Here is a 17,500-nt window from a genome sequence, read left to right as displayed (position 1 = left end):
AGGAGGCTATGATAAATTAATAAATATGTACGATACTAGGACAAACAAAAAAATTTTTACCGTAAATCATGAAGCACCCGTAGAAAGTGTTCTCTTTCTACCTTCTGGAGGAATATTTTTATCGGCAGGTACGTTCATATAAGATATTGTTTTTAAGAATATATAAATAAATTAATTTTGTTTAATACGGATTAGGTGGAACAGATGTGAAAGTATGGGATGCGCTTGCAGGAGGTAGATTATTGGCAAAAATTTCACAACATCACAAAACAGTGACATGTTTAAAAATAACTTCCAATGGTCATAGAATATTATCTGGTTCATTGGATAGACATATTAAAATCTATGATTCAGGAACATATAAAACTGTTCACACATTGGATTATTCTAATTCAGTTCTAAGCATGGGAATTAGTGTAAATAAATATTTACTATTATGATTATATATATATATATATATATATATATATATATATATATATATATATATAAAAGAAATTATTTCAGATCATCTTTGATTATTCTATTGAATTATTTTCAATTACAGGCAAACGATGAAACTATAGTGGCTGGTATGGTGGATGGTTTGATTTCGGTGCAAAGAAAAGAGGAAGATATTAAGGATACAAAAGTTCAACGTAAAAAAATGTCATATAAAAATGCAGGTGAAAATACTTATGTATCGAGCGTCGATACTCTAGTGCAAGAAGAAGTTAAAGAAACAATGAGTAAACACGACACTTGGTTGAGAAAATTTCAATATTCCAAAGCATTGGATTCTGTTATGTTACCTTATGTAATTAATAAAACTCCACATGTGGCAGTTGCATTATTGCAAGAACTTAATAAAAGGCAAGGTCTTAGACAAGCCCTTGCAGGAAGAGATGGAAAATCTCTTGCTAATATTATAAAGTTTTTAATTAGATACATAGGTAATGTTCGCTTTGGACGAGTATTATTACATGTGGCCAATGTTTTAATGGGTTAGTTAATATATATATATATATTGTAATTTTATTTTACATATATAAATATACCATGAAATTATATTTTCTTCATTATTTAATATTATAGATGTTTATGAAGATAATTTAGATGGACTTGCAGCAGAACCACGAAACATGTTCAATCTTTTAGCAAATAAATTACAAGAAGAAGAGGATTTAATTGTATCATTGGCACAATTACAAGGTACACTTCAAATTATATTATCCGGTGCGGAAGCACAACATATTACAACGACTAAAGATAATCAAACTTTAGAGCCCTCAAGTGCTGCACAAAAAAATCTAGTATTTAGTATAGCTTAAACATCGGAATACTATCAATTTATTATTGTAACATATTAATGTACATATATATATATATATATGTGTGTGTGTATATATATAATTTTCCATACAAACTTTAATAAAAAATTATTACATATCGTATACCGGGAAACATTATTATTAGACAATAGATTTTTACTACAATGTATCACCCATGGCACTAAAAAATGTATGCTAAAAAGATCAAAAAATTATCTTATTTAAATTAGAAAAATATTTTAACGATTACACAAATAATCCTTTACTTTAAATCTCAATATATAATAAATTTTTAATTAATTTATTTTTATAATCAATTTTTATACGCCAAAAATATACTAATAAATCATTTTAAGATATATCATTTTTAAGATATTTTTGCCATGCAGCAGATCGTGGTGTTTTAGGTATTATCCAACCAATTGGAATTTGCGATGAGCCAACATCAAAATTGATATATTTATCCCAAGCAGTTCTATAACATAAAAATGTTGTTAATAGATAAGTGATATTTTTTATTATAATAATAACTTTTTTTTGATGTCACTTACCGAATCATAACAAGATTAGCAATATCTGTTTGAACTTGATCTGGCATTAAAATTTTTCTTCCAAATAATACGTTTTGCCATTCATCTAAAACATTCCTTTTTTGTTTCTCTATTAATTTCTCATTATCTGTCTTTAGCATTAACTTTAAGCCTTGCTCTTCGATGGAATATTCTCTATCTAATCCAGACCACTGTTCTGACAATTTATCTATAAATATTAAATAATTAAAAAATTTTGTTTAGTACATTATTTGGATAGCATATATATATATATATATATGTATGTATGTATATATGTATGTATGTATGTATATATGTATATATGTATATATGTATATATGTATGTATGTATGTATGTATATATGTATATGTATATATATTATAAAAAATTAATTACCAATAATGTTATTGAAGGCCTCATTCGCTGCCGTAGATATCGTTTCTCCTCTCGCTTTGGCAATATTAGTTTTTACATTTCGTAGATTTTTTAATTCTTGTAAAATTAATAAATACTTTTTAGCATCATTTCGTTTATTTCGTACATCCGATAATATCATATCGGCATCTTTGCGCAAATTTTCATCTTGCTTTTCTTTTTCTATTACTGCCTGTTCTCGCCTAAGCCATGAATCTGCTTCTGCATGTAATCTAGCTCTTCTTTCCATTCTATGTAATTTTTCAATTTTCCAATTTTGCCTTTTAACGTGTTCCCTTAATCTTTTCTTTTTACGTTTTTCCACGTCTTTTTTTAATTGATTGAAAAAAGTCTTGTCTTTAAATTTTCCAATTATTTCAAGTATTTGATTTTTTAATGTAGCAGACATTTCAATTTTTTCTTTCCATTCTTCTATCGGTAAATCTATATTGCATTGAAGTTCCGCACAAATGGTCTCTATTTTTTTATTTAATTTGAATATCATAATTAAAGAATTTCTAGCTTCACCAATTTTTGAAGGTCTTTTAAAACTTTTTATATCTATTATATTCGAACTTTCTTCTGTTTCTTTAAGAAAATTTTCAATTTGCTCTTGATCCTCTTGTCTTTTTTTAATTGAAACATTCAATATTCCATCGGTGGAATTAACATTACATGGATTCCAATTAGGCGGATATAAATTTTGTTGAAAGTTTACATTGTAATTTAAGCTATACATGGATTCGTTATAATTTGTTGGATAATACATTATTGAAATGAAAACCGTTATTTATATTAGCAAAATCTATGTGAAAATTCTTGATTGTTAAATGCAATTCTTTATAATCAATAAATATAAAATCTAAAGAAATATCTTATTTCTATCTTAGCCTTTATAATTAACAGAAATGCGGATTGCTTTTTAAAGTTAATAATACATAAAAATAATTAATTGCGTAGAAAAGATTTAACTTGGACATTAATCTTCGTCTAACACATTTCCAAAATTTCTCCTTCTTTAGGGAGTTGAGCTTCGGCTTCTTGCAATACTTTTTCCGCTTCTATATAATCCTCAGCTTCTTTTAAATCCTGTTCCGTATCCAAAATACCCTTTAATTCTTCGAAAGCTTTTACAAGACGACGTTGACAGTCCGGTACCATCATAAGAGATTCTTGTAAAACTTCTTCTTGTTTCTTAATATCATATCCATCCTTGTCTATAAATGTAGAGATGACGTAATAATTTAAAGAAAAAAAAAAAAACGATCTAATAAATTAATTTCTTAATGAATTAATTATTTAACGATGTTTTATGATAGGCAACGTTGTTTAAATAAAATTAAAAGTATCGTCGTTCCAATTGAATATAATTATTTCGAATTTGAGCTTTTCGTTATCTCACTGAAATATTTTCTCACCCTGTTCTTTTAATTGCTGTATTCTTTGACGTTGTTGGGCTGCTTCTTTTTCGTAAGTAACTTTTTCTTTAGCAAGACGTTTTACTACTCCGGTTTTAATTTTTAAAGTTCGTATACGCGGATCAGACATTTCGTGTATTAATTTAGTTAACAATTGTATCTTGTAATTATTTTTTTTTTTCTTATCTCTATCTTTTTATAACAAACAGTCCAATTATTACCTTTTAAGGTAAGATGATTGAATAGAAATGAAGCGGTACGTGAAACTGTTAGGTTTATAGGTTAGGTAAGCTTCGCAGTTGCAGAGTGCGTTCAAATATAACCATTGCAGTAAGGCCATAAGACCATATATTATGAAAATTTAATACAAACGTTAAATCCAAAATTTCTATTACATAATAAAACGAATTTTAATTATTAAAAGTAATAAAATATACGAAACAACAGTATCTACTATGCGAGAAAAACTATATTAATATAAAGAAATAGAAAAAAAAAAATTACATATCCATAAGAACGATTTACCTTACTATACAAACCTAATTAAATATCAATATTATAAAAATTAATTTATGCTTATTTGATTTGAAAAAAAGAAAAAATAATTATGATTCACTTACATACATATATATATATATGCATAAGATAATTATATATACAAATTTAATATATATTTATGTTCGATCAGATTTAATTTTTACCGCCATTTAATGTTCACAGTAGACCGTATATGAGTTTTTCTTCGAGGGGGCAGCACCGTATTCATTCACGAAAACGACGAGAAAAGTTGAACATCTATTTTATTTCGATAATACGTGAAAGAAACACGAAGGATAATTGTACGTTGCTTCACGCTCATCTCGCGTTCGAAACTCATTGAGAGATGTAACGGAGAGAGAAGTGTCAGTGGCATTCGATATACAATGCAAGAAGATATATTTCCAGCCGCAGAGAAAATCCTTTCCGATATCGAGAACATCCTGAAAAAGGATTCCTCTGTGTGAGTATATTCCTTTTTCATACATATTCTACACTCGTAATCGTGAGGGCGGTGTCTTTAGAAAATATAATCGAGATTAAAACATTGAGGAGATTCTTCTTCGTGATGAGAAAGTCCGTTTTTTTCCCTTTAAAAAAAAAAAAAAAACAAAAAGGAAGAAACTTTATCAATTAAAAAAAAAAAAAAAATAAAAAAGAAAAAAAGAGGGGAAAGGGTTTTAGTGTCGACCTTGATAACAACGCGCATTAGGGCTAAGATTTCGTATTTTTCTTTTCATTGTTTATTTGTTATTTTTATTTTTATTTCTCTTATTTTTTCTTTTCTCTCCGTTTATTTTTTTTTTCTTACTCTCTTTCTCTCTCTCTCGCTCTCCCCTCCGTTTCTCTCTTTCTCTCTCTCTCTCTCTCTCTCTCTCTCTCTCTCTCTCTCTCTCTCTCTCTCACACACACACTCTCAATCTCACTGTTTTTTATCTACGTATGTATCTGACGTTATCTCATTCTTCCATTCTTTCGTATATACAAACCGTTCGATCGATTTCAATTTCCACGAAACGAAACGAAGGGAGTACCCTAATAGTCCCCATACTTCGAGAAACACATGCCTGCTATTTGCATAAAAAATTGTGACAATGATAATAAACAGTTTTACGCTATTTCCAATAATGATTGATTATATACATCATTTCTTTGGCGCCATAATATTTCCCTCTCTCAATATTCCTCCCCTTCTTTTCTTCCCTCTTTCTCTGTCTCTCTTTCTCTCTCTGTTTTTTCTTCTTTTTTTTTTCTTTTATCATTTTTCTTTTTTGATCTTAACGATCTTGATAGTAGTAATGATTTCCATAAAGAGATTTTTTTTTATTTATTTATTTTTTTTTTTTTTTTTTTTTTTTTAAAGAGATGAAGGTACATAATTATGGTAGAAAATATATATATGTATGGGAACATGCATATATATATATATGTATATATATATCGTGTGAAAGAATGATTACCCCTTAGGATACAAAATTGGAGACATTAATATTTTTTCTTTTTATTTATTTATTTATTTTTTTGGGGGAAGGGAGGAAGGATAGAGGAAGGAATAATTAACATGTATGAAAACATGTTTTTTTAACCTCAGGTTAAATATAATATATCATATGCGTATGTATATGTATATATATATAATGTTTTTCCTGGGTTTCTCTCTCTCTCTCTCTCTCTCTTTCTCTCTCTCTCTTTCACTCTTTCATGTTCTATAAGCTTTACGGCCAAGGTCGTTCGTTCATAGTGTGTATGTGTACCAGTTCCGTATATACTAGTTTTCGACGCAGTTAATATTGATCAATGAAATAATTATTATTTCATCGAGTACTAAGAAAAATAATCTCCTCTCATGTTGATCGATTTAGCATATGGGGTGGGTGGGGAGGGGGAGGGAGGGAAGGAGGGAGGGTGAGAAGTGAAAGAAAAGAAAAAGAGAAAAAAGAAAAGGTCGAATTTATATAAAGTACGTACGTATCTGTCGTTATTTATTTTTAACCTTGACACGTAGCCTTTCATCGATCCATTCATCTAACATTTTTTCTAACGTGTGTTTTTTTTTGTTCTTTTTTTGTTTTTTTTAGAAAGACATTTGAGATCATACCTGCCGAGGACAACGAGAACAAGTCGCCGGTATTTCATCAGGAAGAATGTTTGGGTTTAGCCTCTTGGTGCGTGCAACCACTTTATTGCTACGTACATCGTCGTTTGTTTGAACACCGTCGAAATAAACATAGACGAGAGGATCCAAGCAACGTTGCTAGATGGCTATTAGGTGCGTTGCTATTAAATCCAGACGTATCGACGTTTTGGAATATGAGAAGAGAATTGGTCAAAAATTACAAATTGGACGTTACCGAGGAATTAGATTTCACACGATTGGTATTATATAAAAAGGCAAAATGTTTTGAAGCATTTGCGTATCGCCGTTGGTTATTACCATATTTATTAGACGGCGAAGGAAAGAATTATGATCCTGTACCAACGGAATCGCCTTTGTGCATTGAAATGGACATTACTAGTACATGCGCCGATAGATACGCAACTAATTATCATGCCTTCAGTCATCGTAGATACGTTATGGCACTTAAGGAATATCGCGGATATACTCATCCTAATTTCGATAGCGAATGGAAAAGTACTTTAACATGGTGCCGATCAAATGTATCCGATTATAGCGGCTTTTGTTACCGACAATATCTTTTGGAGAAGTGCCTGCTCGAGACCGACACAAATACCAAGAGTAATATCTTCAAATGTATTAAAATCAATGAATATCGATTACGTTCGCAATTGGTAATGGATTACGTTGCCGATTTGGTTCGTGTTAATTCTGACGACAATAATTCTCAAAATAATGAAACTAATGAAGACTTGACGTTGGACGAATACGGTCCTACGCTTCATATTCTTGATCTACTTCATGGTAAAAGACGATCCAGCATTACCAGCAATAACATCATCGCCGGTAACAACAATAGTTGTAATAACACCAGCACCAGTACCAGCCATAGCACCAGTCACAGCAGCAGTAGCAGTACTACTACTACTATTATTACTACTACTACTACCAATACTACTACTACTACTACTACTACTACTACTACTACTACTACTACCTCGCAACTTAAACCCTGGCAAATATGTTTTCAAGCTTTGTCCTATTGGATAGAGGAATGTAGGATCAATGAAGACTTGATTAGATTGTACGACGATCACGAAACTCTTTGGTATCAACGTAGATATCTCGCTCATATTCTAATACGCCTCATCGAATCCTACAAAAAATATTCCTATTATAAGTCTGAAATAATCGTTGATCCTCGTCATCGTATCATACCAAATGAATATAGTAACGTCGATGAAATGGCCGATGAGAAAAGTAAAATCAAGGCTCTTCTCGTTGAAGCTTTCTTAAATCGTACTCGTGACATCGTTGAGGTAGCCATGAAACGTGACACCCACGAGAAACTCATTGTCGACAAATTCCTAAGATATCTAAATGACGTTGGTCTTAAGCTTTGAATTATCTTTCGCTAATCTTATATTATTTTCTTCATAATCACTTTGAGAGATTTATTCATTACAGTTTTCAAAAAAAAAAAAAAAGGAGAAAAAAAAAACAAGAAAAAAACAGTTATAGATTTTGAAATCATCTTCTACAGAGATTATTAGAGATATATGCAAATATTTATTATAAGAAATATTTTTTATTTTTTCTTTTTTTTTTTTTTTTTTTTTTGTAACTAATTTTCTCTCTATCTCTATCTCTATCTCTATCTCTTTGATAATAAGATTATAAAAGATATCTCCTTTTCTATTGTAAAAAATGATATGGTTTTACATAAAGGATTCGATGCTGTCGATCAAATGATTAACAAATATAAAAATAATATATATATGCACGCGACTCATAACGCGTCAGATTATATTATTCTATTCGAAGGAATATTCGAGCATAGTCGTGTAACAACTATGGCAATAATATTTTCTCTATTTCTTATTTTTTATTTATTTATTTTTTTTTTCTTTTTTTTTTTTTGTTATTTTATTTTATTTTATTTTATTTTATTTTATTTTACTTTCCTTTTTTTTGCTCATAGTGTTCTCGCAGAAAATAATAATATATTATAATAATAACAATAATAATCATCATCGTTTACCTTCGATCATGATGTTATGATTCTATTTTCACTGTGTGTGTATATAACTTTCGTTTTGATAATTTAACATTAATCTGATAGATCAATATATCATTGAATCAAGATTTTTCATTACAAACTTAGATTTGTGTATATATATATATATATTTTGTTTTTTTTTTTTTTTAATCAAACTATAATAGCACGTTTTAAAAATGGTATCAATTCAATTTGAAATAGGGGCCTGACAAAACACTTATTCAATTTACATTCGAATTGTCTATAATAATACAGTAATACACGAATCACTTTTATTCGTTCATTCATAAAAAATAATATCATTAGATGATCATCGCATGATCATTACATACCTATACAGATACATACATGCATATATTCATGCGTACATACATGCACATACAAACGTTATAAAATATGTAAGGAAGATTTTCTCTTCGACTAAATATCGTTAATATCAAATGATTAATTAATCGAATTCGCATGTAATCTGTCAGATAAAGAAGAATGATATAATAGTTCTGTTTACAAAAAAAAAAAAAAAAAAAAAGAAAAAAAAAAGAAAAAAATGAAATAAGAGAAGGCAGATTAACGTATGGGATTGATTGTACCGTACGATTACAGGGAAAGTTTAATAATAATAATAATAATATTGTATGTGTATAGTCAATACCCTGATATGGAAAGTGATAAAAGAGATTAGTTTTTTAAAAAGATTGTTTTTATATATATATATATATATATATATATATATATAAAATTTTATTTTTAATACTTATACTGTCGTATAAGTATCACGAAAGGTATTCTATCTTGAAAAAAAAATTTGTTATAATTTTGAGAGAAACACTTTCAAAAGTAATCTCGATGCGTACTTCATATGTATATATATATATATATATATATATATATATATATATATATATATATATGGTTAAAAATAATTGGTATGATAATGAATTGTTCACAGAAATGTACATACAATGTTTTAAATATTATCTTCGTTATTTTTATTTGCGTACATAATTTTCTTTATTTATCTTTCTTATCTTCATAAGTTTCTTTTTTTCTTTTTTTGTGCTTTTTATTAGCCCGAACATTTTGAGAAAAGGTATAATTAAAAGTGATGAATATATTTAATTTTTTTCAAATAATATTTTATAGACATCTTAATCTCTTCTTAACTCTTTTTTCCGTTTTCTTTTTCTTTTTGTAATTTTTTTTTTTTTTTTTTTATGAATTCAAAGATACGAAATTATCAACGGAATGAGTTTCAAATTTCTTAAATAATTGCAGATACTACTGTTCTTTTTTAATTGCATGACAATAGATGATTACTACTAAGTTATATTTAATCGTATACGTGTACTAAGTAGTTCTTTTCTCTCTCTCTCTCTCTCTTTCTCTGCGTGTGTGTATATGTGCGTGTGTAGTATGTGTATAGTAAATATATGTGTTTTCTAATCATGACGTGGCTAAGGTAAGGTCCCGTCTCTTTGGCACAGAAGGAAAAACGAAAATAAACTACTTGCATACTGGCGAAGACTTTTGACGCTAGCAAGTCGTCGTCATCGTCAGTCTAACGCGAACTATCGTTTAGTAAAGTTCAACAATTATATTAAACTTATCACGTGGATTTTCCAATATCGTTGTTCTTATAAATATTTAACAAAAAAAAACAATTTATATATATTTATTTATTTATTTATTTATTTATTTATTTATTTATTTATTCATGTATATATTTATGTGTTTCTGTTTCTTCTTTTTTTTTTTTTTTTTTTTTTTCTTCTTTGATTTATCGTATATTTCAAAATGTCGAAGGATCATACAAAAATTACAATGTGGACGACGAAGTGTAGTAATTATTGGTCAATGATAGAAAGGAAGTTAATAATAAATAAGACTAGGAAAACGTGAGATTAGAAATACAGTTGAGAGTATTTTTTCAAAGAAAATAGCTTTGTGTGTGTGTGTATGTGTGTGTGTGTGTGAGTGGGTGCGTGTGTATGCGCGTATGTCTGTACTTTAATAATAATATTTCTATGGAAATCAAACTGGAAATTTCTATGACGTATGTAATATTTTTTTTCTTTTTGCTTTTTTTTTCCTTTGTTTTCTTTTTTCTTGTTGACTCGTTCTCATTGTCTCTAATGTAATCATTGAATGAATGAAAAGAACGGTTTCGTATTTCTATCTTAATTATAATTGTGACGTAATCTTTTACTGTTTTGTCAGGCTTATATCTCTCTTTCTCACTCTCTATCTTATTTATTACTATTCCAATATGATACTTCGTTGGTTAATTATTTAATGTTGAATAACGACTCGTTATTAAGTAATAGTAAATCGTCAAATTATTTCTAAACGTTTTCTATTCGATTTGTATTTATTGTAACGTAGACATTTCTAACGTTTAATTAATTAATCTAGTATGCTTGATTGATTAATTAATAGTTTAAAGATTAATTATGAGTCGTTATTAAATTATAGAAAATCTTCAAATTATTTCTGAACATTTTTTTAATCAATCGTAATATAAATTCTCGTGTAAAATTAAAACGTTATCTCTATCTCGATTTTTCTCAATCGGTTAGATTCAATTAAGTAGTTGATTTCGTAGAATTATTTCGCATAACAAATATCTCGTTGAGTTAGAAAAGATCGAAATCTATATTGAATTACGTCAAATGAAATATCACCCGGTATAAAAAGAACACACATATACTACGCAACTCAAATGAAACACCGTCATTTTATGTTTTTGAAAACGAGACGAATTAATTGTGAAAACGAAATCAATCAAAAGAAAAAGAGAAAAATTAAGAATCGAACGATTGAATTGATGAAGAATTTTTAATGCTAATTTTAATCTCATTTAAGATAAACGAACGATATATAAAATTAAAAAAAAAAAAAATTGAAAAATTCATTAAATAATTTAACATCTAATTTGACTAGTGTGGTAAGTAAGAGATTGTTCAAGCTGACGAGGGCGATAGTCTCGGGAGTTTCGCGCCAAAAGTTATTTCGTTTTGCGTCGTAATGGTCACGCGTAAAATTTGATTTGCGATCAAATTTTCTCTCTCTCTCTCTCTCTCTCTCTCTCTCTCTCTTTCGTTAAAGTACAAGGTATAATAAAGCAGATAAAAAAATATCTTCGATCGAGAAAAAGGATCAGGTGGAGAAGAAAATTTTCGATATATTCGTTAAGAAAAAGAAAGAAAAGTAATTGAAAAATGTTAGAAAAGATTTTTCATCTCAATGAACGACCACGAAAAGAGAGAGAGAGAGAGAGAGAGAGAGAGAGAGAGAGAGAGAGAGAGAGAAAGAGAAGGAAGAAGAAAGATACGTACGGAAAATATGTGTACATATGTACGATAATTGGTGTTTGTTTGCTGTGTCAACGAAACGACTGTGGTCGGAAATGGTCGAGAAATGCAAGGACGTTATTGAAGAGAGAAGGTTAGAGATAGAGATAGAGAGATAGAAAGAGAGAAAGAGAGAGAGAGAGAACATATTACTTCGTAATACGGCATTGACGACGGATTACGAAGGGAATTCGTTGTTTCTCGATAGGCCGGGCACACGTGACCATTTACTCTCAGTTTCATTGGTGAATCTGTTCGATTATGTATCAGAGAGAGAGAGAGAGAGAGAGAGAGAGAGAGAGAGAGAGAGAGAGAGAGAGCGAGAAAGAGAGAGAGAGAGAAAGAGAGAGAGAGAGAGAGAAAGAGAGAGAGAAAGAAAGAGAGAGAGAGAGAGAGAGAAAGAGTGCATAAGAAGAAGAAGAAGGGACATGTGTAATGTACTTTCAACGGTCGATAGAGAGAGAGAGAGAGAAAGAGAGAAAAAGAGAGAGAGTGAGAAAGGCATCCTCAGAAATTTCTACCTGTGTGTTTAGTTGGCCAGCGGGTCGTAAGCCGATCTCTCTCATATATCGTCATTTCATTTTCCTTTATTTTAGTGAAACGCATATCCACGTTTAAATATTATTCGATAATAATAATAATAATAAAAAAGAAAAAAGAAAAGTAACAATAATTAATAAAAGAAAAGAAAAACTATGGCATTGGCAGAGGGTGAAACTAACGGCGAAATCAACAATACCAATGGTGGTAGCAATCTTCGACGTGGTAGCAGTTTACGATTACCTCCTGCAGCATCTGTCGGTAGTACAGGTAAGATATATTACATACATATTATATACTTATGTATTAATCGTTTCCTCTATATATATATATATAGAGAGAGAGAGAGATGTGTATATACGTTAGTTCACTCTTTTCCTTTTTTCATTTTTATATATATGCCCTTTAACCTTTCAAACATTGATTACGAAGATCGAAAAATTTTTCGTACAAAAAATGGCGGGAAATTGTGCGTCCGTTTAAAAGTGTATTCCTCTTTTTATTCTTTTTATTCTTTTCTTTTTTTCTGCTTTATTTTCTTTTTCTTTTTTTCTTTTTCTTTTTCCTTTACTTTTTCTTTTCTTTTCTTTTCTTTTCTTTTTTTTTTTTTTTTTTTTTTTTTTTTTTTCGTACAATAATATCTCACGTCATTTTACACAAGACACTATATAATAAATAGATACTTACGCGATTTTGTGATATCATATCTAAATATAGTTGTTTTCTTCATTTCTTCTTGCTTTTTGTTTCATTATAAATGTCAATCAATCAATATATTAAATCACACAGTAAGTATCGTATTTATATTGTATCGTATAATATACCTTCGATGTAATCAGTTCTCCTTTTTTGCATACTTTTTATCTTAAACTTTTGCAATCATACATACAAATGTTTCTATATACAATTATTATATCTTTCTTCTTATTTTTCTTTCTATCTTTTTTCTTTTTCTTTAACACTTATTCCCTTTCTCTTTCTCTTTTTTAATCTCTCCTATTTTCTCTCTCTCTCTCTCTCTCTCTCTCTCTCTCTCTCTCTCTCTCTCTCTCTCTCTCTCTCTCTCTCTCTCTCTCTTTTTCTCATTAAATTTGACAATTTCTTGGGATACTCGTTATGCGAGTGTACCATAACCTTGAAGCTCAGTAATTATGCCTAATTGACGATTATGCTAGCGTGATTATCTCTCTCTCTCTCTCTCTCTCTCTCCCTCTCTCTCTCTCTCTCTCTCGTTTCTAAATTAGCGATAAATTAATCTCGTTTATAATCTCTTGGTTTGTTACTTTTTTCTTTTTTTTTTTTCTTTTTTAATAACGAATCATATTTAAGAAATTATGTTAAGAATTTTTTAAGAATATTTTTTATTGTGTTGCGGAGAGGAGGACAAAGATAAGGATAAAGATAAGGAGAAGAAGGAGGAGGAGGTCAGGATAGGACGTACGATTTTTTAATTCTTTTTGTTTTTTTTTTTCTTTCTTTTTTACTTCTTTTTTTTTTTGTTTTGTTATTATTATTATTTCTTCTTTCTTTTGATAACTTGAAACTTCAAGAAGATTCGAATCCTAAAGACATTCCACTTAACTGAATGGGAAGTGGTTCTTGAATTTTTCATGAATCACGTGTTTGATAGTTTCTCAGAAAAGAAGTTTGACCTCGTTCCATCACGTTAACGGAAATCCGAAATACGAAAGAAAAAGGACGATCGAATTTCCGTAATAATACAAAATTCTTATGCCGTATATATATATATATATATATATATATATATATACATATATATATATATATATGCATATATGTGCATATGTAATTTCATTCCGTGTACATAATTGCAAGTGACATTTCAATGAGTCAGAGTTTTGAATTGATTAATTGCCCTGGTTCTAATATGAATGTATAAATTTCTTAATTTTTCCTTTTTTTTTTTTTTTTATATCGAATCTTTCATACGCCTAGTATACATATAGTATGTTTTATTTACTTTGAAATATAATAGAATATACTTTTATCGAAGTGATATCGATAATAATTAATATAGAAGTAAGGACGAATATAAACATTTCTTGATTATATTTTTTTTATATTGAATATTTTCTACATCAACAAATTATATATTGGTTTAGAGTATATATAAATATATTAAATAGAATATATAAGGGACTTTTATATATATATATATATATATTTATTTATTTATTTAATCTGATATATAATATATATGTGCATATTTCATTGGAATAAAAATCGAATATCGAAGAAAACATCAAATATTCAAATTATTTCCTATCGTATATTTTACATAATACATGAGAATGTGAATGACGTATCGATTAAAAATAAATCGTATAGTTTCTTTGATCGAGAATTAAACGTTCTTCTATCTTGGCATTCGTAAAGTTTTGATGACACATAAAAACACTCAAGGAGTTTTGAATTGCATCCAATTTACTTATATGTAGTAGATACACTTAAGTACATTACAGACGAATCACAGATATTTGCTATTAATTTCAAAGAAATAATTTACGATAGCAAACCTTTGAAAGAGAGAGAGGGAGAGAGAGAGAGAGAGAGAGAGAGAGAGAGAGAGAGAGAGAGAGAGAGAGAGAATCGTCTTATCCTATAAACGTAAAATCAAATATGATTTTTCTTGAATATATTTATTTCAAAATGATCGATCAATATTTAAGGAAGAAAATAAAGAAATGATTTTATCTCCTTTTTTTCGATCTAATAAAAAAATGATCTATCCATTTTTCTCTCTGTCTCATTAATTCAAGAATGAATAATAGATAAGAGATTGCACATTACAATGATCTATTGTACATGATTATCAGTGAACTTTAAATCTATGTAATTTAATCTTTTTTTTTTATCTATAATACATTCACACACACACACACACACACACACACTATTACTATCATACGTGTTAAAACAAAAATGTATATGTCTCTTTCGATATAAATAGAAAATATTTTATCTAAGATTTGAACTAACATTTTTCCAAACATCTAATCATCGACTCTTTCATTCTTTTTTTTTCTTTTTTTTTTTTTTTTTTTTTTTTTTATCAGTTAAGCATAAGTATTCTAATCGCTTTAATCGTATTCAAAATAGTTTCACAATTATAGGGTTTTTTGTTTTCAATTGTAGAAATGCAAATGTTTCTGATTTTATCAAAGCTAAAAAAAAAAGAACGAAATAAAAAATATTACTATTTACATACCAAGATGATAATTCGATTTGTAACTATTATTAGTAATTGTATTAGATTGTCAATATTAAAAATAAATAGATCGTAAAAGAAAATTTTCGATTTGATCTGTATATACATGTACGTACGTACGTATGTATGTATCTGATATATTATCCATATTTTTACTAATTTTAAATGTAACTATTAATAGTTATTTAAGTACGTTTTAGTCGTCTTTTGAAGTTCAAACGGTTAGACTATTTTACAAAAAGAGAGAAAGAGAAAGGAGAGAGAGAAAGAGAAAGGAGAGAGAGAAAGAGAGAGATAGAGATTATTTTTATATGTATGTGTGTGTATCGTGTTATCGTGTATACATTATATGTATATATATATATAGTAGTTCTTTGCAAATTAGCTTGACACGAACAGAACGTATCTGGCTTGGTCTTAACGATTACACAACCTAACTACCTAACTTAATTTCAAGCAAGAACGTATTTCGAATATAAACGAATACCAATGCAAAAACTAACACGTATAAAGATGATATATAAATATACATCGATATCTGGGGATACTATCCCCAGATATACAACTATCATGGGATAGTTGGAAAGTTCCTAGTTCGATTGAAAGTTACTAGGTGTTAAAAAAAAAAAAAGGAAATCAATTAGACTCTTTTCGGTGATTTGCTAAGCTAATTTTCTTTCCTTTTTTTTTTTTTTTTTTCTTGTTTTCATTTTCAAATTGCAAAACTACAAGTTCAAATAATATCAATCCCTGGCGAAAAATATTGATATTTTTTTAAATCGTTAAAAAAATTTTCGTTCCCACCTAGGAATTTTTGGCGAGAAACCTGTAAATAGATTTTATATAGGAAAAGAAAACACATTCGTTTTCGTCGTACGTAACGTTCGAACGTAACGATACGAAACTAAAGTTTCATCGGCTTTATTAATAACAAACTTTTCTTAAATAGAATCGCCTTCTTACAAACATCAGGAAATAGAATCGAACTTGTGATCTTCTTCGCAACAAAAAAAAAAAAAAAGAAAAAAAAACAGGCCACACATGTGGGAACGCTTAACGACTAACTGTACGTTAAAATAACAAACGTTGAACGTTCATTAGAATTAATATATCGAGAATAGTCGTCGTCATCGTCATTATCGTCGTCGTCGTCGTCATCGTCGTCGTCGTTGTCGTCTTTATCGTCATCGTAATCGTTTTGATCCGGCCGACAAAATTTTTTCTCGAATTTTTTTCTCCCGTTTTTTTTTTTTCTTTTTTAATCTTGATTATTATCCCGTATGAAAAATTTATAATTAATACCAAATATAACATAATAAAAATGTATAATATAATATTTTACGTGATAATCAATATGCGTTTGATATAATTATTTTCTATATAAAACAGATATATGGATAAACATAAATTTGTTAGAAATTAAAATGATCCAATTACAATGCCGACATTAAATAAATTTAATTTCATTGATTACATTGATAAGATCAATTTTTCTTGTATTATAATGGAAAAAAAAAAAATACACACACACACACACATATACACATAAATTTTGTATCGTATAAACAAATAAATATAAAGAAAACATTAATAAACTTCGAAATATCAATTGATGCGTGTACGATACAACTAAGCCAAATATACATTCACGTATCATAATTCGTGGAAACCATGAACGGCTCTCTTCGATTATTTCAGAGAAGTATTCTGAAAACGGGAGGAAGATCATTTCGGAGAAAAATACAGGGTGGGTCAAAACGTTCTTAGAATTTTTTTTATAATTTGATAATAAAAAATTAAATCGTCAAAGCCGCCGCAAAATAGTCCAATTGATTTTGAAAGATGACCTTTGGCTCTAAACTTACGATTTACTTTGTAGAAACGTGTTGTTGGAGATACATACTAATGAATCGTGTTCGATAGTAACGTAGGACGTATATATATATATAGATGCACACATATTATATAGACACAC

At 28.7% G+C, this 17,500-nt stretch overlaps 5 protein-coding genes across 10 annotated transcripts in view; 3 read left to right on the top strand and 2 right to left on the bottom strand.

Moving 5' to 3' along the window:
- The window catches only part of LOC118442150 (U3 small nucleolar RNA-associated protein 15 homolog), a 2,551-nt gene extending 1,127 nt beyond the window's left edge, over positions 1–1,424 (top strand). For both annotated transcript variants that reach the window (XM_035867403.2, XM_085661818.1), the window contains exons 3-6: positions 1–128; positions 196–416; positions 548–983; positions 1,075–1,424. The exon at positions 1–128 is cut by the window's left edge and continues 455 nt beyond it. In XM_035867403.2, the coding sequence (XP_035723296.2) occupies positions 1–128; positions 196–416; positions 548–983; positions 1,075–1,310 (1,021 nt within the window). In that variant the 3' untranslated portion in view covers positions 1,311–1,424. The remainder of the gene's footprint in view (positions 129–195; positions 417–547; positions 984–1,074) is intronic.
- A 65-nt stretch (positions 1,425–1,489) lies between these two features.
- Positions 1,490–3,196, bottom strand: LOC118442152 (uncharacterized). The gene is made up of 3 exons (XM_035867405.2): positions 2,259–3,196; positions 1,862–2,069; positions 1,490–1,785 (listed from the first exon to the last, which is right to left on the bottom strand). Exons 1-3 carry the CDS (start codon positions 3,043–3,045, stop codon positions 1,662–1,664), a joined length of 1,119 nt encoding a protein of 372 aa, XP_035723298.1. The 5' UTR covers positions 3,046–3,196; the 3' UTR covers positions 1,490–1,661.
- A 62-nt stretch (positions 3,197–3,258) lies between these two features.
- On the bottom strand, positions 3,259–4,123 carry LOC118442153 (tubulin-specific chaperone A-like). The gene is made up of 2 exons (XM_035867406.2): positions 3,695–4,123; positions 3,259–3,493 (listed from the first exon to the last, which is right to left on the bottom strand). The coding sequence occupies exons 1-2, from the start codon at positions 3,822–3,824 to the stop codon at positions 3,267–3,269; spliced, it is 357 nt and encodes a 118-aa protein (XP_035723299.1). The 5' UTR covers positions 3,825–4,123; the 3' UTR covers positions 3,259–3,266.
- A 317-nt stretch (positions 4,124–4,440) lies between these two features.
- On the top strand, positions 4,441–8,237 carry temp (protein prenyltransferase alpha subunit repeat-containing protein tempura). The gene is made up of 2 exons (XM_035867404.2): positions 4,441–4,694; positions 6,310–8,237. The coding sequence occupies exons 1-2, from the start codon at positions 4,618–4,620 to the stop codon at positions 7,748–7,750; spliced, it is 1,518 nt and encodes a 505-aa protein (XP_035723297.2). The 5' UTR covers positions 4,441–4,617; the 3' UTR covers positions 7,751–8,237.
- Positions 8,238–10,166: 1,929 nt separating this feature from the next.
- The window catches only part of LOC118442149 (uncharacterized), a 47,419-nt gene continuing 40,085 nt past the window's right edge, over positions 10,167–17,500 (top strand). Inside the window, exons 1-2 of one of the 5 annotated variants that reach the window (XM_085661761.1) lie at positions 10,167–10,301; positions 12,353–12,566. In XM_085661761.1, the coding sequence (XP_085517887.1) occupies positions 12,452–12,566 (115 nt within the window). In that variant the 5' untranslated portion in view covers positions 10,167–10,301; positions 12,353–12,451. Of the gene's footprint in view, positions 10,302–12,082; positions 12,567–17,500 lie in introns of those variants that run through there. The other 4 variants (XM_085661762.1, XM_035867398.2, XM_085661760.1 and 1 more) reach the window with 4 other exon arrangements.

The sequence above is a fragment of the Vespa mandarinia genome, chromosome 16, assembly GCF_050613455.1.
Source record: "Vespa mandarinia isolate Hongniang chromosome 16, ASM5061345v1, whole genome shotgun sequence".
Taxonomy (NCBI): Eukaryota; Metazoa; Arthropoda; class Insecta; order Hymenoptera; family Vespidae; genus Vespa; species Vespa mandarinia.
The sequence above is the reverse complement of the archived record's forward strand: the minus strand, read 5'-3'. Positions and strand labels throughout refer to the sequence as shown.